General features: G+C 50.4%; 1 protein-coding gene across 12 annotated transcripts in view; it reads left to right on the forward strand.

Moving 5' to 3' along the window:
* Positions 1-19545, forward strand: part of CADM1 (cell adhesion molecule 1) — a 411245-nt gene extending 391700 nt beyond the window's left edge. For 6 of the 12 annotated variants that reach the window (XM_060180023.1, XM_060180017.1, XM_060180018.1 and 3 more), the window contains 2 exons: positions 4909-5040; positions 11268-19545. In XM_060180023.1, the coding sequence (XP_060036006.1) occupies positions 4909-5040; positions 11268-11449 (314 nt within the window). In that variant the 3' untranslated portion in view covers positions 11450-19545. Of the gene's footprint in view, positions 1-4908; positions 5041-7169; positions 10499-11267 lie in introns of those variants that run through there. The other 6 variants (XM_007522987.3, XM_007522982.3, XM_007522983.3 and 3 more) reach the window with 1 other exon arrangement.
* The last annotated feature ends 1755 nt before the right edge of the window (positions 19546-21300 follow it).

A 21300-nucleotide genomic window follows, 5' to 3' on the forward strand; every position in this document is an offset into this window, starting at 1 on the left:
TGCACCGTAGCTGAGGCAGAGGGGTTTAAAATGTGGAGGGTGGCCTCTGCGTCCTGTGCTGTGCGTCTGCTGCAGGTGTCTGTCACTCTGCACCTCCTCCAGGTAGAAAGTCCTTCAGGCCAGAAGCCCCACGTGGACAGGCAGCAGTGGCAGCGAGCGTCCTGTCTCTGACACCTCCTGCCCAGGGCCCCTGTTTAGCGGGCACTTGTCTCAGCTTCCCCGCCATATCCTGGCTGCTGGTGGACCCCAGTCTCTGGCAGCCAAGCCCTGTGGGCTGGTCACAGAACGCTGATGAAGGCACCCACACAGCAGTGGCCAAGCACTAAATTAGCCATGGCACCAGAGCTCTGTCACTGAGCCTTGTTTGGCACACAGTACGGATGACACTGGGGAAGGACTGGCAGAGGGGAAGCAGAGGGAGAGAGACAGAGACAGAGAGAAACTCCCCAGAAAGAAGGGGAGGGATGCTAAAGCCACCGCCCCACCCTGTCACTGTCACCAGCTTTAGAGCTCTTCCCCTTTCGGGTGGCCCAGGAGGAGTGGATGGAGCCGGTGTGCTTGGCCCAAGCGAAGCAGTCTGGGCCCTCTGGGTCATCACTTCCGGGAATGACTTTACCAAGTGCTCCCCCAAACCGGACTCCTGGAAACCCAGGCCCACGTCACTGGAGGCCACAGGTCAGAGGGCCTTCCTCACACCCTTCAGACTGTGTCATGTGCTGGTCCCTTAGGCTGGGATGGCCTTGCCACCGTAAGTGTACCCCAGCAGACGGGACTCCACCCTCCAAGGTGATGGGACAAAGTCAGCCCCAGAAGCCTGAACTCTCTTAGAAAATGTGACTGTGAGACAGAGAGAGAGAGGGAGGGGGAGAGCTTTTGTCTCTTAGAGGACAGAAAACCAGTCCTTCTAAAGCAGAGAGCTGTCCCTTTACCCAAGGACCCCTCAGGCTAATCCATGCCAAGCCAGCCCCTGTCTTTTTCTCGGTGTGAGAGCCAGGACAGTGAGCAATCTGGCCTTGCCAGCAGAAGCTGGGTGAAAGGGCCTTCACCCCAAGAGGACCTAAGTCCTAGATTTTTCCATGCTTTCCACTCTGGAGCGACTTCCAAGTAGCTGACCTGAGCACTTGCTTTGGGAGAGTGGGACAGGAAAGACCAAGCACCCTTGGGGTGGGGTCACTCACCTGTTGATTGATGTGTCACAGCTGCCTTCCATGGCTTCACGCAAGGCCAAGCTTCTGATGGAAGGACCAACTTCTCACCCTGTCCTCTCCCCACACTTTGAGTCAACAGCTAGCACTCCCAAAACTGCCCTGCCCACCCCACATGTGGGAACAAAAGAAAGGTGGCAAGTGGGAGCCTGGCTGCTCTTGCCAGGCCTGCCCACTCCTGACAGACCTAGCTGAGCAGCCACGGCTCTATCCTGTGTCCTCCCTGCAAATCTGGGACTGGGCCAGGGGCGGGGAGAGGCGTCCAGAGCCCGGGCTGTGCTGGTCCCTGTAATAACAGACGGCAGTTACCGTCTGTGTCTGTGTCCCTCTGCAGTGATTGGAGGCAGGGAAGGTGTCTGGGTGATTTCACGGGTGGCTATAAACTTTCTGATCAAAGTGAGCATCCAGCATCAGAAGGTAGCGAGCGAGATTATCCGGAGAAATAAGTAGCTGTGAGATCTGTATGTCCTTGAGGGGTGGATCCGAAGCCAAGATCCTGGGTGCTGGGTGTAGGCTGAGTATGAGCTGCAGGTGGTGGTGGTGATGGGGAGCGGGGAGCTCTGGACTTGTGTAGAGACCAGTACTCAGTGCAGCTGCAGGCAAATGGGTAGATTGGCTGGAAAAATGAATTCCAAAGGTCCAAGCACTGTAAGGTGTTTTTGGTTTTGGCTTTTCTCTCTGTCTCTCCCTCTTCTCTCTCTCTCTCTCTTTCTCTCTCTCTCTCTTTCTCTCTCTCTCTCTCTCTCCCCTCTCCCTCTCTCTCCCTCTCCCTCTCCCCCTTCCCCTCTCCTCCTCTCCCTCTTTTCTCTCCCTCTCTCTCCCTCTCTCTCTCTCTCCCCTCTCCCTCTCTCCCTCTCCCTCTCCCCCTTCCCCTCTCCTCCTCTCCCTCTTCTCTCTCCCTCTCTCTCCCTCTCTCTCTCTCTCTCTCCATGAGAGCGCCTTCTGGAGAGGTTCGGTTTGCCTCCATGTCAGCTTCTCTCCCAGTCCTTCCAGAGGGAGCATCCTCCTCACCCTCTTGTCACCCTCCTCAGACACTGGCTTCACCTTTATTTTCCTGCCCAGCTCTAAGACATTCCACAATCAGCTGAAAGACCCCCCCTCCTTTCCCTAGAGATCTGGAGCCCACCTCCCGGGTTACTAGCTCCAGAAGCCCCATCACCAGCAGCTCCCCCACATCACTGGGACACCCCGACAGGCACACTCCCCTTCAACAAGCCTTGGTGTCTCGAAAGACCCAAGGCCAAGCCCTGCTGGGTGGAAGCGACCCCTGAGGGAGTGGTTGTGTTGCCCAAGCTCCAGGCAGCACTGAAGAGACGCTTCCTCTCCTCCATCTTTCAAGTTCGGCTGATTACCCTCCTCGCTGGCAGGGCTGCACGTCACGGAGTGGGCTAATTGGCTGCAGTGCACTCTGCCTCTAGCCCGTCTCCCTTCCCCAATTAAACTCCCATCATCCTGCCTTCCCTCTGCTGCCAGGGAGCAGGCACTTCTGCAGGTGGAGCCGGGAGATTGTGGGTAGGTGGGGAGAGAGATTGCTGCCCCCTTATCCTATAGTCCTCTCAAAGATAACGTAACGAAACACTCTATTGCCTCTAGGGTTATTGTTGGGGCTCTGTGCCGGGCACTACAAGTCCACTGCTCCTGGAGGCCATTTTTTCCCATTTGTTTTTTTATCATTGTTGTTGTTATTGTTATTGCTGTCCTTGTTGGATAAGACATAGTGAAACCGAAAGAGATGGGGAAGACAGAGGGGAAGAGAAAGACAAGATACCTGCAGACCTGCTTCACCGCTTGTGAAGTGACCTCCCTGCAGGTGGGGAGCCGGGGGGGTCCTTGCACTTAACCCAGTGTGCCACCAACAGTCCCCTAATTCAAGCACTTTCTGTGCTACCCTCAGTTACGAGTTCCCCCTCCCCCTTTCTCCCACCCCCCTTCCCAGCCCTTCCCCCCCCCCCCCGCCAGCCCTTCAGCAGCTTCATCTGGGAACAGAATTGGAGTTATCAATACAAAATATGACTGGGGGAGGGGGCCCTGCTGCAAGCCTTGTATCAGGTTTCGCCTCAAAAGAGCACCATTACCTTTAGCTGTCACGGATCTGTACACTTGATCGATAAACTTCAAATATTATTAGAGGTGGAGGCTTCAGAGATTCGCTGTGTTCTTGGGAGAGAGATAGAGATAAATCTTTCTTAGAGATTGACTGGGATCCGCACTCTCCGTCTTCCTGGCCATGTGCATTTCTGCTCTCAGGCGTCCAGCCACTGGGGTGGGGGTGGGGGGGGAACGGGACAGATTTATGGGCCATGTGCTTCTTGTACTGAAAGATTTAAATGGTAGATCCTTCACATATGACTTCACAAATCATGTAAAGTTAAAAGATTTTTACCGTTCCTGTTGCTGCTGTGCTTAAATTGTAAGGTACAGCCAGTAAATCATTTTAATGGAGGTGTCGTACTTGTCTCAATAAAAAAAAAGAGAAAGAAAGAAAAGAAAAGAAAAAAAAGAAAGACAAAGGCTTCGCTTCCACTCCAAAATGTTAATGTATTAATCAACAGGAGAATAATTGTTTGTCCTCAACCTGTATAAATCTCAGGTGTCATTAGGGTTTCAGCACAGGGTGATGGAGCCACATTCCTAAATTAAACTTGTTTACGCAGCCGTACATTCGTCCCGCATGGCCATAGCTCATTCTGGAGTCGTTCCCCCAGCCCGAAACATTGTGACTCCGGCGAAAAAGACGTTCCCCGAGGGGGAGTGATGCTTAGAATGGGAAAACTAATCTCCCCTGCAAAGTGTTAAAGAAGGAAAATCATTGTGCATCTTGTGGTGATGGACAGTGATTCCTCCCTGGCCCCTCTCTGGAAATGGGTGTTGAGGTCTCAGACGGAGGCCTGCTCCCTGCTCCTCCGACAATGCAGTGAGCAGACCCCTGGTCTTCGGCCTCATGGTTTGTGGCTTTGGAATCCCTTTCTTTCTTTACTTTTTTTAAAAAAATTTTTATTACTATCTTTTACTTATTTATTTTGGATAGAGACAGCCAGAAATCGAGAGGGAAGGGGGAGAGAGACACCTCAGCTCTGCTTCACCACTCGCAAAGCCTTCCCCCTGCAGGTGGGGACCAGGGGCTTGATCCTGGGCCCTTGCACATTGTTTAACATACGCGCTCAACCAGGTGCACCACCACCTGCCCCCGGAGCCCCTTTCTTTTTCCTGGGCATGTGCCAAGCAGAAGGAAGATGACTCTGGGCAAGTTGGGGAAAGAGGCCTGAGCTCCCTCCCTCTATAGCTCCTGTCACTACCTGAAGGCACCATTGACAGCACTCCTGAAACAGCCAGGCTGGCCTCCTTCATAGACACAGATGGAGGGAAGGCCACCAAGCCCAGTCCCAGCCAGCTAGACCCATGTCTCCCCTCCCACTCCCCAAGCTTGTCCCACACACCTCTCAGCCCCTGCCCTGCCCATAATGAAATTGCCTCATGGGGCTCACAGATCAATACAGCACTGGACAGGTCAGGTCAGGGGTTGGGAGGAGGGGTCCCCGGGCGTGACCCCATCTACGTCAGTTGTTCTCTCAGACTCCTCCATTAAAAAAAACAAACAAAAAACAGGTGACCTCTGACCCCCTGGAGGCAGTGTCCCCTGGGGAGGTTTCTGGTGTCTTGTCCTGGGCTCTACATCCCTCTTCCTCCCTTCTGATTCCCGCAGACTCCCGCGCAGGCGAGGAAGGCTCCATCCGGGCGGTGGACCACGCCGTGATCGGGGGCGTCGTGGCCGTGGTGGTGTTCGCCATGCTCTGTCTGCTCATCATCTTGGGCCGTTACTTTGCCAGACATAAAGGTGAGCGAGGGCCAGGGCAGGCAGGGGGCCTCGTGTCGCCACGGCTCCTGCTGGGGGATGGGGTGGGTGTGTGTGTGTGTGTGTATTGGGGGAGGTGCCAGGTCATCCCTGATGGACAGTTCGGTTTATGTGGCCACACATTGTCCTTGAATTCCCTGAATTGAGGTGTGGGGGGCAAGGGGAATGGGGGGGGGGACAGCAATCTTAGCAACTGCTGATTAGGGCTCCACCAACATGATTTGGATTCTCTCTAAAGAGAGAACCTTCAAGAGCCCTTACTCGATAATCCCTAGAGGAGGCTGGATTCTATGAAATAGAGGCTGCTCTCCAAGGTGTGACACAAACCACAACCCCCCCACCCCCAAGATAAATAAATAAAGATGGAAAGTTCATACCCAGATGGCTCTCCGGGAAGCCAGTCTGGTGCACTCTGCTCCCCAAACCCAGACGGGGGGGGCGGGGCAAGCTGGTCATAGCAGCTAGAATACTTCCTTAGCTTGATGTGCCTTAAAAGCCACATAAATATGTATTTTTTGAAGAAAAAAAAATGATCAGTGCAATTGATTTAAATTGCCGTTAATCATCACACTGCTCCGCTGTGTAGCCTGGATGGGCAATCATCTTTCCAAAAGCCTCCCCCCGCCCCCCATGCTGCTCTGATCCTCCTCTCCCCCCGTGGATAATTTGTCCTTCCCTTCCTCTGTCGGCCCTTGTCTTTCTGGGTTGTTTTTCTCAAGCTCTGTGCAAGGGGGTTGCAGGGCTTGCCTATGGCTTGAACTCCAGGCATCTACCCACAGCTCCTTTGTAAAACTCGGGTCTGGGGGAGGGCACCCTGCCAGGGTGTTGGATAGGCACCTTTAAAGTCCAGAGTGCCTATGTGGAGAACTACCAGAATGGTGGGGGAACCTGGGCTCTAGCTCTGGCTTCCCCTCTCTGCCCAAGCTCTGGTGACAGCATACTTGACCCTGACTCTCCCAGTCAGGTGGTGAGCCTGATAGAGCCAGGGATGTCCAGGCCAGAGGGGCAGGGCCACAGTCTGCCCAGCAGCTCTGGAGAGCCAGGGAGAGGGTGTAACTCTGCACCCCAGAGGCAAGGAGGGGACATCTGTCTGCCTGCCTCCCTGCCTGCCTTCTAAGATCTGTCACACAGCAAAGATACCAGCCTTCCCCCTCACCCCACCCCACCCCACCCCACCCCACCCGACCCCACCACAGCGTTTAGAAGCGCTTCAAGAGTACAGCATATGCCATGGGTCAGAAGGGTCCTATGACGCTAACAGGCAGTGTAAACTCTACCTACACACCACACTGAGATGCAGTCCGTGTCTTCTTCCTCCGTGTCAACTAGTGGGACTTGGTGCTAAGAGTGTCGCCAACTTTGTGGCTGTGTGCTGTCAAGTGGTCATTCTCAAATGGCGGTGCCACTCAGCAAATCCAATGAATCTGGGTCCGGGCTAGAGTCAGTCAATCACATGTCAACTGGAAAAGAAAAAAAAAAAAGACTGTTCTCTGAGGCACATCCCAAGCCTTGATTACAACGGTTGTCCAGTTCTCAGCCTGTGATGAAAAGCAGGTGCAAGCCAATCGGACCCATGCAAGTTCAAGGACATTCTCACCCGCAGACAGGCCAGGGTGAGCCACAGACAGGAAGCAGTGGTTCCAGATAAACCATTGGAGATGCCAGGAGACCACCCTCGGGGCCCTAATTCATTCATTGGCTAATTGCTCTTCCTTGCTTTGGTCTCTAACCATGAACGTGCACGTACCTCTGCTCATTGGTCCTGGGCGTTTACTGTCTTACACGTTAGTCAGCAGCGCTCCAGCTTTCTGCATTTTTTTAGCTCCCACTCACGTCTTCTTCTGCTGACATCCTCTGGTCATAATCACTGCTCTAATGTCTCATTTGCTGAATTATATCGCAGCGGTTCAGTTGGAGTGGTGCCTTTGGAACCCCCCGGATCCCCATTTGTCTCACCCACCTCCTCGCTCTCTCCTTCCAATTGTTTTTTTCCCCTCTGCTGCCTGCACACCACTTCGGCTGATGATGGCCATAAAGCAAGTTGCCATCTCTGTACCACTTTGCACAGAGGCCATCAGACAGTCACGGTGCTCTACCCCTTCATCTTTCAGGTACATACTTCACTCATGAAGCCAAAGGAGCCGATGACGCAGCAGACGCAGACACAGCTATAATCAATGCAGAAGGAGGACAGAACAACTCGGAAGAAAAGAAAGAGTACTTCATCTAGATCAGCCCTTTTGTTTCCATGAGGTGTCCAACTGGCCCTATTTAGATGATAAAGAGACAGTGATATTGGAACTTGCGAGGAATTCGTGTTTTTTTGGTTTGTTTTTTTGTTTGTTTATTTTTTTGTTTTTTTACGAATGGGTGGAAAAAAAACCTGTGAGACTGGGAAGGCTTGGGATTTGCTGTGTTAAAAAAAAAGAAATGTTCTTTGAAAAGTACACTGCTGTTTGACACCTCTTTTTTGTTGTTCGTTTGTTTGTCTAGTTTAGGTTGGTTTGATTTGGTCTGATTTTAAATTTCTACCTACCAAGTCAAACTGGGGATGCTTCTTGGATTTAGTTTTGAATAGATTACAGAAAATTCTGTGCCTTGTTTTTTTGTTTTTATTTTTGGGGTTTTTTTTTGTTTGTTTGTTTGTTCGGTGTTTTTTTTTTTTCTTTTTTCTTTTTTTCTTTTTATTTTGTGTGCATTTATTTTTCCCAAAAGCCTTGGGGTGTTGCTGTTTTGTGTGTGTGTGTGTGTGTGTGTGTGTGTTTGTTTTTGTTTTCAAAACCTCCCATTTTGGGATTCGCCTGCTGGGATTCCTTACTTTTCCCCTCCCCCCCCCTTTTTTTTTGTTTTTCCTCTTGTGTTGATTTCTGAAGTAACTGCTTTCTGTTCAAACTTCAGTTTCATAAAAAGGAGAACCAGCACAGTTTAGATTTCATAGTTCAGAATCTAGTATATCCATAATGCATTCTTCTCTGTTGTCGTAAAGATTTGGGTGAACAAACAATGCGAAACTCTTTGCTGCTGCCCGCGTTGCAAATACTTTAGAGCAGTGAAGACTAGAAACTTAGACTGTGATTCCAAAAATGTTCTGTTTGCTGTGGAACTACATTACTGTACAGGGTTATCTGCCAGTGAGGTGTGTCACAATGAGATTGAATCTGTCTTTAATTCTGTATCCGTAGACGGCTCAGTAGAGATACCCCACGTGGTCCAGAAAGGTTTGGGGTGGAAAGGCCTCCTCCTTTTGCCAAGCCCTAAGCAGACCTGACAGGTGGAGGTCCGCTTCTTTTATAAACTAGTGGACAAACTTGAGTTGCCACAGAAGGGGACCTTGGGAGTGGGGGAAAGCTAGTTCTGCTCTGGTTCTTTCTGTTCCAAATGATCCCAACCACCTTTCCCAATCGGCCTTACTTCTTACTAATTGCTAGGCAAAAAGCAAGTCCTCGTGGTGTGTGAATGACTGAGTGGGACAGGTTTTTGTTTTGTTTTGTTTCTTTTCCTTTGTGCTACGCTAGGAAGGCAGTAGGATGTAGCCTGCATGTACTGTATATTACAGATCTTTGTCATGCTGGGATTTCCAACTCGAATCCGTGTGAAACTTTCATTCCTTCAGATTTGGCTTGACAAAGGCGTGAGGGATAAAAGAAGGGCCGGCATTGTTCCCACACTGGTCTGCTGTCGATCTCAGTTCTCGAAAGGTCAGAGCAGAGGCGGAGAAACCGCATGAGGGGTTTTCAGTTACTTAATCAAAAACTCAAATATGAGTGAGTTTGTTTTGTTTTTATATCCTTTTTTTTTTTTTAACCTTTCATATACTATCCTTGGCCTCTTTCCTCAGCCTTAAGAACCATCTGCCAAGAAAAAAAAAAAGACTGATCTTCCCATGATAAAGCAGCCATAGAGCATAGCAGCTAAAACCAGTTACTTTGATCATGTCTTAAGACGGGGAGCCTTGGGAAAAGGGGACGGAGTCAAGTGACTATGGACCTTATTTATTTTTTATTTTTATTTTTTTAAAGAAATGTGGGGATTTTCACTCAAACGTCTAGGAAATCTTGTAGTAGTCCTGACGGACAACAACTATATTCTTACCATATGTTTTGGTAACACTCCAAACTCCAGAATTCAGTCCCTATGGAAAGGTGGCATCAAAATAAAAGAGAGAGAGAGAGATCTATATATATATATATATATATAAATATATATTATATAACATTTTCAGTGAGTAATTTTGGATTTTGCAAGGTGCATTTTTACTCTTGTTACATTATGTGGAAAACTTACACTGATTTTAGTTAAGGGGGAAAAAAAGTGTCCGCTCTTTGTTCTTTGAAAGCGTGTTTCTTTTCCTTGTCTTTCTTTGAACCTTTGATAGAACCATTGCAATATGGGGGCCTTTTGGGAACAGACTGGTCTGTGGAAAAATCCATACAGAGCAAGCATCCTGTCTTCCCCTCTCCTGTCCCATGGCACTAGACCAAGACAAAAAAAAAAAAAAAGCCACAACCAACATCCCTTTTTCAATAAATCTTAACAATGTGCAGCTCTATCCTGAGCCCTTAGCACCCATCCTGACCATAGTCTGATCACATCAAAGGGTGAGAATCATCTAGCATGTCATTGAAAGGTATCTGTGTGTTTGTTTGTTGTGTTTTCCTAATGTGTCCTTTTTAGGAAAACTAAAAAAAGAAAACAAAACAAACAAACTACCACCACCACCACCACCACAACAAAGCTTCCATCACTCATAGAATGGGCATCTCATTCTTGGGACCTCCCATCTTTCTGTTTTTTGACAAGTGTACAGTAGTGCAGTGTTCCTGATGTAACTTTATGGCTTACAATGTTGACATGTCTCAGGTTTCATGTGTTTTGATTGGTGTTTTTCTGTCTCAGGTAGATTGCAAAGTGTAGGCCCCCCTCCCACATTGGAAAAAAAAGAGCATAATAATAAAAAAAAAACCAAGCAAAAACAGGAAATGATGGGTTTTAGTTGTATATCAGCTTATGTCTTCTTTTTTCTTAAGTATACAGTGCACTGTTTGAAATGTATTGTTGAGTATTACTTTGTACAGGTCGATCACTTTTTTTTAGAGTGAAGAAAGAACAAACTTGTTTTTTTTTCTTGTGTTTTTTAAAGGATTATAAAATAATGAAGGATGTACAATTGATGCCAAATAAGCTTGTTCTTTAGTCACCCCGATGACGTCTCATTTTTCCCTTTAGGCCAGTTCTGTTTTCTGAGGTGTACATGAACAATGTTACAGTGTAAGCGACTCCATGGCCACGTGTTCCCATTCGCATTTTGTATTGGCTCATGTATACCATTTTTACAAAAAAGAAAAAAAAAGAAAAAAAAGAACAAAAAAAAAAAAGGGAAAAAAAGAAGTACTATAAAGTATCTGTCTTCTTAATAAAAAAAATTAATGTTACAAAGTGACCCTTTAATCTCTTTATGGACTTCTTACGGCGCGAGAGGAGAGGGGAGGGGCCGCGGCTACCTCCTCAGGACCCTCGAGGGGGCCACGCTTGCTGGGCAGGCGGTGGGGGGGGGAATGTTCAACTGGGCTCCTCTCAAGCACTTTCTCTTCTCTGGGGCGGCCCCTCCGCTTATCCTTCCTGCCCTTGTTCTCTCCCTCCCCCCCCCCCCCAGCCGACAGACAGGTGTGGACCAGGTGCAGGGCCGAGCCCGGGCTCCACCGTGTGTCTACTCAGCAATCTGTGCAGGTGCCAGGCCGGCCAGCTGGCCCCTCCCGTGGCCGTCTCCCACCCTCACCCCCTCTCTCTGCATCCCCCCCACCCCCACTCACTTCCCTGTGTTGGCTGCTCCACCTGTCTCTTCCTTCAGGATCGCGTGTCTTAACTGCTCATTCTGCCTTCCCCATCTCCAGTTCTCTTTCCTGTAACCAAAGGAAGACTTGGCCTCGGTGGGGGAAGGGGGTCTGATGTGGCTGCTGCCTGCGGAAGGGCCTTCTTGCTTACCGTCTAGGCTGCGGAGACCCTCGGGCCACTGGCTGGCCAAGTCTGGGCTGTTGTCATCCTGCCGCCGCCCCCGCCCCCTTTGCTTTGTAGGCCGATGCAATCCATGGTGCACTCCTCGGCCGGCCGCCACCAGCCACCAAGCTGACATTTGAGACGGTCCAGAACGCCCTTTCTCCACCAGCCAGCCAGCAGTGCTGGAGCTCTCCTTTTCTCTCTCCCTCTGGCAGGTCACCACCTGGAGAGCCCAGCTGTGGAAGAGAAGGTAGGCTCCACAAACCAAACGCCAGGGACTGTGCTCACTTCTCCCCTCCCAACCTGCTTCCTCCCTTGTCTGGAAAAAAAAATCAGTGAGTCAGAAATGCAGTTACCACAATGCCCAGAGAAGTCTAAGGTGATCCCCGGGGACTAACTGGGGTAAGAGTTACACTGGTCCTCAGGACTCTGGGAATTTCTTAGAGAAAGGATGTCAGTGAAGGCCAGGGAGTTGAAAAGCTGGGTCCCCTAGGAGTGGGGGTTCAAGGTGGAGAAGACAAAGCACAGCCCCCCCGATCTGTATGGAGCAGGAGAGCAAAACCCCATGAGACTTGGGGGTGCAGCCACTCTGAGTGAGGGCTGCTCCTGAATCCTGGTAGAGGAGTCAAGATGTCAGGGGTCTCGCCAAGCCTCTGTGAGAGGGCAGGGGGCACCGAGGAGCTGTGACCTGGCATACCTCCCTACAAAGAACCGCCATAGATAGTAGCTGGGATGGAGCCAGGTGGTGGCACACCTGGTTGGGCGCCCACATTACAATATGCAAGGACCGGTTCAGGCCCCTGGTCCGTATCTGCAGGAGGAGGAGAGCTTCATGAGTGGTAGAGCATAGCTGCAGGTGTCTCTCTGTCTCTTTCCCTCTCCCCTCTCAATTTCTCTCTGTCTCTAGCCAATAATGAATAAGGTAAAAAGATTTTTAAAAATTTTTATTATTTATTTATTCCCTTTTGTTGCCCTTGTTGTTTTATTGTTGTAGTTATTATTGTTGTTGTCATCGTTGTTGGATAGGACAGAGAGAAACGGAGAGAGGAGGGGAAGACAGAGAGGGGGAGAGAAAGACAGACACCTGCAGACCTGCTTCACCGCCTGTGAAGGGACTCCCCTGCAGGTGGGGAGCCGGAGGCTCGAACCAGGATCCTTATGCCGGTCCTTGTGCTTTGTGCCACATGTGCTTAACCCGCTGTGCTACCGCCCGACCCCTGGTAAAAAGGATTTTAAAAATTAAAAAAAGATAAATGCAGGGAGAGGTCAGAATATGTGTTAGAATGAAGACCTGGCTTCCCGTCCCTGCTCAGTCACTTGTCGCTGTGACACTCCAGGCAGTTTCCTGTCCTCCCTGGGCCTGTTTTGTTCTGTATGGTCGAGATCTGTACAAGTGCTGGTAGGAGAGGGAAAGGAGGGAAGCAAGAGGTGCTTCACAGTTCAGGCGGTAGAGGGGCCAGGCGGTGGTGACCCAGCTAAGCACACATAGTACAAAGCCCAAGGATCCAGGTTCGAGCCCCCACTTCCCACCTGCAAGGGGTCTACTTCACAAGTGGCGAAGCAGGACCACAAGTCTCTATCTCCCCCTCCTCTCTCAAGTTCTCTGTGAATAAAATAGAAGAAAATGGCCACCGGGAGCAGTAGGTTCGTAGTGCCAGCACCAAGCCCCAGCGATAACCCTGCAAGCAGAAAAAAAAAAAAAAAATCCGGTGGCAGACACAGAGGAAAGTCTGGTCATCTGCTAGTGATAGTGGAGCCCAGAGGCAAATGGTGACGGCAAAGCTGGCTTGCCCGTGGTCCGAGAGGCAGGCCGAGCTCCTGCACCTGTGACAGGTCAATCCCTTGTAGAGCTCACCTTGGGGATAGTTAACAAACCCTTTCTCCTCCCCTTCCTGAGTAACTATGCCAGGTTCAAGAGGAGACTAGTAATATTTCATGACCCCAGCCCTCCCTCTGTGCCATGGGCCTCCGAGCTCAGCTGAGACCCGCAGAGATGGGGCCCCGGAAGTCCCCTGAGAGGAGGTAGATGGGGGGTGGGGGGTGTCTTGTTCTGTTTTTGCCTTTTGAGTCCCACAGGGTATGCAAAGGTGAGGGTGCCAGAAGCGGCCCATGGAGCAGAGAGCTTGAGAAGTTGCCCGGCTCTTGGCTTGGCATGGCCGTGGAAGCGGGCCTCCCGTCCCTCCGGAGAGCTCTCACAAATGTTTTGGCCTGCTTGTATCCTCCAAATCCATCAGCCGGAAGCCCGAGGTGATATGCCGATGTTAATTGGTGCAATCTCTCACTGTCTTTTGTCGACTGGAAATGTGATTCTTGTACTGCAGTGGCCGTACTCCATGGAGGAATGTTCCTTTGATTCTGTCATCCAGAACCTTGAAGCAGCCACGCTACAGGTAGAAAGATGCTAACTACACCAGCCAGCGAGGCAAAGGCATTTTGTCTCATTAGAAAACCACGCTGGAGACTCACGTCCCTTTTCACCCAGCTGCTAGGTCCACAGTCCCCGAGTCAGGAAGAGCCGGCAGCCAGATTCCTTCAGCGTGAAAGGTGCATCCACAGATGCAAGTGTGTAGTTGAGGAATATTTCCAAGTGGAAGCACTGGGATGTCCTGCTCACAGAACAGCACGAGGAAAAGGGGGACACTTGGCTGTCATTGAAATGAATTTGTGGCCAGTCTATTAAGTAAGGTCTGTTGGTGGCACATAGCAGGTGCTAGACAAGTAGCAGTGGTTAGTTAGTTAGTTAAGGGGAGACTAGTGTCCTGCTCCTGGTGACCCGAGTCTCATTTATATGTTTTGTTTTTTATGTATTGATTATTTATCAGAGCACTGATCAGCTCTGGTTCTAGGGATTGAACCTGGGACTTCAGTGTCTCTGGCATGAGAGTCTCTTTGCGTAACCATTATGCTATCTACCCCCACCCTGCCATTATTATTATTATTATTATTATTATTTTCACCAAAGTTATTGCTGGGGCTCTCTGCCTACACAATGAACAATGAATCCACCACTCATGACAAATTTTCTTTCTTTTTTTTTTTTTTGATAGAAAAAAATAAGAGGGAATGGAGGATAAAAAGGAAGAGAAACTCCTCCAGATCTGCTTTCCTGTTCTCAAAGCTTCCCCTCCCTTCTGTTCAGGTGGAGTCTGGGGACTTGAACTCAGGTCCTTGTGTATGGTAGTATGTGCCCTCCTACCAGGTGAGCTACTCTCCAGCCCCTTGATGTCTCTTTATAGTCAGTCTGAACAGACCCTGTCTGTTACCAATCCGTCTTCAACAGAGGTGGCTTAATCAGCCAGCCAGCTCTGAACCGTAGCCCCTCCTTCCTCAGGCACCTGCTGGAACAGAGTATCTCTTGAGGTTGGCATGGTGGCAATGGTTAGACGGTTAAGCAAAGTGTCACTGGTGCTGTCAGAGATTGTGAGAGCCTTAGTTCTAAGCAAGTTAAGGCCTGTTAGAAAACTGTCAAGTCTTATCCTTTACCTCCCCGCCTCCAGGGGCCCCGTGCTGGCACTACAAATCCACTGCTCCTGGCAGCCATTTTTTCCTTATTCATTATTATTTTTTATAAGGGAGGACAGAGAGAAATGGAGAAAGGAGAAGACAGAGAGGGGGAGAGAAAGATAAGACACCTGCAGACCTGCTTCACCGCCTGTGAAGCGACTCCCCTGCAGGTGGGGGAGCCGGGGGCTTGAACCAGGATCCTTAGGCCGGTCCTTGGGCTTCACACTATGTGCGCTTACCCCACTGTGCTACCGCCTAGCCTGTCCCTTACACCCCTTACCTTTTGTTTCTCTCAGAATCATGACAGGCACTTCCTAAAGGAACCCTGGTTCATTGCCCCCACTCTGCCCCTCGTCTTCACCGCATGTGCCAGAGAGAACCAGAGTGCCTTGGAACTAAGACTGGAAAGCAGGTATCTACTTTCAGGTCTTGCAGTCTGCAGCTTCCCGGACCGTCAATACACAGGAAACTACATTTTCTTTGCTTTTTTAAAAATTAATTTATTTATTCCCTTTTGTTGTCCTTGTTGTATTATTGTTGTTATTGATGTCATCGTTGTTGGATAGGACAGAGAGAAATGGAGAGAAGAGAGGAACACAGAAAGGGGAGAGAAAGACAAACACCTGCAGACCTGCTTCGCCACCTGTGAAGCCACTCCTCTGCAGGTGGGGAGCCGGGGACTCGAACTGGGATCCTTCCGCCAGTCTTTGCGCTTTGCGCCACTTGCGCTTAACCCGCTGCGGTACCGCCCACTCCCTACTTTTTTTTTTTTAATAATTTTTTTATTTGTGATCCGTGGTGGTTTACAAGATTGTAAAGATTACACGGTAGAGCACCACACCACACCCACCGCCAAAGTTCTGGGCCCCCACCCTCGCAAACAATAACCACTGTAGTTCTCACAAAGCCTTCCAGATGATCTGTTTGCTTTCACTGTCTTTTTGCAAGTTCATGTATTTCGGTTCTCTAGAGCAGTACCAGGAAGTGCAATTCAGGCCTTGGACATTAAATAGGGAATTAATTCCAGCAAGGAATATGACTTCAAGTCTTCTCTCTCTCTCTGTCACACACACACAAAGAGGTCCTGGGGAAAGTGAAGACAATTGCCGGAGGTCACAGCCACACGTCCTCTGGGCCTCGGTCTTCTCCAGCTGTCCAGCAAGTTTGCCCGGGCTCTCAGTCATATTTCATACACGACCGCCTTGAATCTTCCTTAAGTGCTATCTTCTCAGGTTAATTAATCACCAGGCTTAAACTTGCTGTTACCAGCAGGAAGTCCATCCTGAAGTCAGCAATGTTGCCATTGCCTCTCCTAACACTGTTTATCCTGCATTAGTGTTTACTTAGGGGGAAAATTGATCCGTAATTGATATTTCAGTCTTGCAGAGCAGGCGGTGGAAGAGCCCAAATACGAGCCTTTAATAGCAAGCAAATATTTAAATCCCTTAATGGTGGGTGAATATTGAAATGTGTGACTTTATCACTCTTTTTGGTTTGTTTTCTCTGGAGTTGTGTATTTCATTGTCTAAACTTGCAATGGATGCTGGCTGACTTGAGTCTAGCTAATCCACAGCAGCTGTTTGCCCAGACCTAGCAGACCTGATTAGAAAGTATTGCTACGGAAGGAAGTCGTCTTCACTGATCTATCTCTGTGAGCCGGTGACAAAATCAGTATCCATCTTTCTTTCTCTCTTTCTCTTTCTCTCCCTCTCTCTAGGCCTGTTTTCTCTAACCTCCTCTCCCCGAATAAAGTGACGGGGACCGCTCTAATGTTGCGATTAGGAGCATGAATCTTTTCTCGTGTGGACAAGGAAGGCAAAAAAAAAAAAATGCCATTACTGTCAACTGAAATGTGCTCTTTGGGTTTTTTGCTCCTACTTCCCCACCAAAGCCCATTTCTGCTGCTGAGCGTGTCTCCCATTCACAGCCGTTCTTGATGGCTCGATCCTTAAACGCAGCCAGTAACGTAGCCCAGGAGATGCTTGAGACGGTTTATGGAAAATAATAGATTTCCTTGCAGAGACAACCCAAGGCGCACCGAGAAGGGTTCTGAGTCATGTTCGACCCGACCAAGATCGCCAGTTCTCTCCTTTTTCCTGGCTGCAGTGACAGAGGCGATTGCACCAAGCCAAACGTGCAGGTCCTCCCGGATACCCTGTGCTTCCCGGGCTGGTTCCTAGCAGCACCCCCAGAAGCTCTGGAGATGGCAGCCAGGGCTTCACCACTCACCTCCAGCTGCCCCGAGACCTGCTGGGAAGCAAGGTGCCTGCAAACGTGGGAAAAGGAGCCTGCAGTGCAGAGGAGCAAGAGGAGGAGGACTCCGGGAGAGCCCGCCAGCCGAGGAGGAGAGCTGAGACTGGGGGTGGTGGGGTGGTGGAGGGTGGTCCTTCCCTGTGTAGCCATCGGGAATGCCAAGGAGTGGTGGGCTTGGTCCCTCCAGCACTGCACAGCCGCCCAGATCCAGCCCTTAGTTAGGGAGCTCCAGGGAAGGACCCCCTCCTCACTCCTCACCTCACCTCACCCCTTGGGCAGGTCAAGCAGCATCCTGCTGCAAAGAGGACAGAGCAAAGGCTGCAACAGCACCCCATTGCAGCTCTCAGACTGTTTTGCAAGTGCATGTCAAAAGCCATGTGTTTTCTTCGCCCCAGAGTGCCTCCCCGTCACAATCCCGCAGGAAGGGGAAAGTAGAGGGCCCGCCGGCCCTGCCAGACCTTGCGCCACCCCCCCACCCCCACTCCAAGGAGCGCAGCCGCCAGCACCCCCAGCCGAGCTGCCGCCACTCCCCCACTGTTTTCCTTCTCGGCTTCTTCTAAATGGAAACCATTAATCATACTAAATTGTGCAATGATTCTCTGATAGGGAGAATGCTGATGGCAAAAATCATTCTCCTTTGTTGTGCCAGGCAGGCAAAAGGCACGAGTATCAGCTCTCTGCCCTGCCTGGCTCCTCGCAAATGCTGACCATGTGTTCGAGCATGCAGCTGCCTCTGCCCAGGGCTTATTTTAGCACCCTGCTCGGCAGCCTGAAGCTTGTCAGAAGTTGGGGTGCCCTGCCACCCTTTCCTTATCCCAAGGACAGCCAACAAGACAAGGAGCTCTGGGGCACCCCCCAACCTGGAAGTCTCCCCACCTCCAGGGCCCCAGGTCCAGGCCTGGGGGAGGCCGCGGGACCCTGGGCTGAGATGGATTGAGCTCTGTCCGCTACCTCCTGCCAGCTGGTTTCTGAAGAAGCCAGGTGTGGGTACCAAGGAGGCTTTTTTTTTTTTGCCTTTCAGAATTTGATGTCTGCTTCGCTTTCGACAAGCCTCTTTGTAAGCCAACCCTTCTGAATTAGAATCATTTTCCAAAAGCTCTTAAGCTATGATTAATGCCGAAGCTGTTTTCTTTCCTTCCTTTCTTTTTTCCCCCTTCCTTTCTTTTTCTTTTCTTTTTTTTTTTTTTTTAAAACAGTCATTCTGCCAGTCTTAAGCTGTAGTCATTTTCAATAATTTGGAGTGCTCAAAGGCAAACCAAGAGTTTGTTGACAACAAAACCCTTAAGAGCCCAGCCAGGCAACCACAAAAGACAGCACAGCAAAGGGACCATTTGGGCTTTGCTGGCATTTCTGCTCCCTGAGTCTCACCACTGAAAGTTTGATTGAAGACTCCCAGGGCAGTGAGGAGCCCACTGTGAGGATGGCGAGGAGAGAGGGCTGGCTTCCGGGGGAACTGGTGAGCGGCATGTCAGCAGGGCTCCTGGCCGCTGCATGAGCACATGTGTTTTGCACTCTCCATCCCAGAGCTAGAGAGCCTTTGCCATCCTCCCTCCGCCTGGCATCAAAGCCCAGGAGACAGAGGCTGCCTGTGCTTGGAGGCTGTTTGCTTTCCCCGAGGCCAGGACTTGGGAACCCAACTTTGTGGGTAGCCCAGGCCATGCTCCTGCCCTGCAAGGGGAAACTAAGATGCTTTTTTTGAATCTGGGTGGTTCCTGGGTGATTTGGTGCTAGTGTCTCCCATCTGTTTGCAAAAGCCCAATGCTCAGGCTTTTGGAAATGCCCATGATTGCAGATTTGATTAGCCTTTGCTTCTTCCTACTCTGTGTCTCCTCCGATAGGGAAGGGTCAGCTCTGGATGGAAGAAGTTTCATCCAGGGGGCTTGTGGGTGATTGATAAGATCCCTGCGGGTGGCCAGGCAGTAGTGCACGAGATTAAGTGTACATAGTAAGATGCCTGGCTGGCTCTTCTGCGGCTGATGCTTCAAGTCAGGGAGCGTAGATTTCCTGCCCAGCTTGGGGCTTTGGCTAACTTCCAATGAATCCCCTCTAAGCTGAGAAGTGTGGCCCCTGCTTTAAGACCAAGAAACCCATCCATCACACAGGCTAGAAACCTGGGCTAGAAACAGGCTAGAAACCCTTTCCCCCCCTTCTCCTGCTTCCAGCTGGCTCTCAAGTTCTCCCCATTGCCTCCAGATTTGTTCCAACCCCTTGGTGTCACTTGCCCAATCCCAGCCCTTGACCCTGAACCTTGGGAATGTAACGGCCTCTTTGCTGTTCTCCTGCTTCTCTTCCCCTGGCCTCCTCCCCCCACCCGTGCCTCCAGCCCCATCTCCATCCAACTCCAGAGTGAAGTGAACTATTGGGAAGCCATTCTTGGTTGACCTTTGACTACAAGCTCAAGCCAAATCCTTGGTATCTGCCATGGCTTTGACCTTTCAGTCTTGCTCTGTGAGGCTGAGCACTCCCTCTGCCCCCACACCCACCCCTACCCAGCCTGGGCCCACCTCCTTCCCGTCCACACTTCTGTGCCTTTGAACCTTCCCAGAAGCGTCCTTCTATTCAAGGCCACTTCTTGGCCTTCCTGACCCCTCAAGCTCCCGACCCCCCTGCATCCCTATCACCTGTTGGAACTGCTCCATGTACCTTTCTGGCTCTCTCAGTACAAGAGTCAGGACTGTACCTGATCCAGCTCTGCATCTTGAAGCCATAAAGTGCTCAATAAATGACTGAATAAGAGACGGCTTTCCCTTTCTCATCTGTGGTCAAGGTGAGTCTTTTTTTTCATCCCTCTATGTCTCTCCTAGAAATATTCAAGAAAGATCTGCCCTCTTCTTCCTAAACAGCATTACTACCCTTTCCAGAACTCCTGTTGGCTGCCTTAGGCTTCTTTGGGTTTGGTTCTGATTTTGTTTGTTTGTTTTACCAGAGCGCTGCTTAGCTCTGGCTTATGGTGGTGCCGGGGACCGAGTGCAGAACCTCAGAGTCGGGGCCAGGTGGTGGTGCACCTGGTTGAGCACACGTTACAGTGCACAAGGACCTGAGTTCTAAGCCTCTGGCCCCCACCTGCAGGGGGAAAGCTCCACAAGTGGTGAAGCAGGGCTGCAGGTGTCTCTCTGTGTCTCTCCCTCTCTATCTCCCCCTGCCCTCTGGATTTCTCTGTCTCTACTGAAATAAATAAATAAATAAAAAGACTTAAAAAAAAAAAAAAAGAAGAAGCTTAGAGTCTCTGGCGTGAATATCTGTTGCATAAGCCCCAGCCCTGGTTCTGTTTCTCGCTGTGCTAGTCAGTCCTCTCACTCACCCCTTCTCCTGTCTGTCTGGGCTGTTTTGTCCATTCAGTTCAGTATGTGCAGCGTCTGGGTCCTGTGGACATTCCTCCATGTGCTTGAGACCATGCTATCTCCTCAGGTTTCTACAAAACTATACGGATAACGTCGTCAGCCAGCAAAACTGCAACCAAGCTGAAGTGGTTTCTGGACTCACTGCAGGGTTACATGTAGAGTCTCTGGCCAAAGAAATCACAGAGCTCAAAAAGGTTTTAACAGGGGGTCGGGCGTTGGCGCAGTGGGCTAAGCGCATGTGGATCCCCATTCGAGCCCCCGGCTCCCCACCTGCAGGGGAGTCGCTTCATAGGCGGTGAAGCAGGTCTGCAGGTGTCTATCTTTCTCTCCCCCTCTCTCTGTCTTCCCCTCCTCTCTCCATTTCTCTCTGTCCTATCCAACAATGACAACAATAACAACAACAATAATAATAACCACAATGAAGCTACAACAAGGGCAACAAAAGGGGGGAAAAATGGCCTCCAGGAGCGGTGGATTTATGGTGCAGGCACCGAGCCCAGCAATAACCCTGAAGGAGGAAAATAATAATAATAAATAAATAAATAAATAAATAAATAAGAAAAAAAAAGGTTGAAACAGTCACATCTCATTTTCTTGTTGCTCTGTTTTCTTTTCCTCTCTCTCTTTCCCGCCCTGGAGTTCTCTTCTCCTCTGAAGCCTGGGCACACAGTTCACACAGTTCAGGGGCTAGAGAAGGCCAGCTCCCAAAAGATGCTCTGTGCTCTTATCTGCTAGCCAACTACCCTGCCCTGATGCCCAAGTGCATCTTGGAGGAAGACAAGCCCTCCCCCACCCAGACCTGGCCTCCCCCCACCCCCTACCCAGCCCTGTCCTGCCTCTTCTTGGCCCCCCTGCCCTGCCCTCCCCTACCCCACCCTGTCTTGAATGGGCAGACTGCTGTGAGCCCAGAGTCTTTCCTGCACGGGCTGACCATTCAAGAACCCCAGGGCTGAGCCACCCCCAGATCAGCACAGATCGCTGTAACAGACTCCCTGGAGTCCATCAAGGTTCACACCACAGCCTGGAGAGCTGGCAGACCTGTGCACCCAGCCTCCACTCCATTCAGCCACTTGTCATTGTGGACAGCTACCACAGAGAAAGGCAGAGGACCCCTAGGCCCTGCTGCTGTCTCTGGGCTTGGGGGCTCGTT

This window comes from Erinaceus europaeus, chromosome 20 (assembly GCF_950295315.1).
Source record: "Erinaceus europaeus chromosome 20, mEriEur2.1, whole genome shotgun sequence".
Taxonomy (NCBI): domain Eukaryota; kingdom Metazoa; phylum Chordata; class Mammalia; order Eulipotyphla; family Erinaceidae; genus Erinaceus; species Erinaceus europaeus.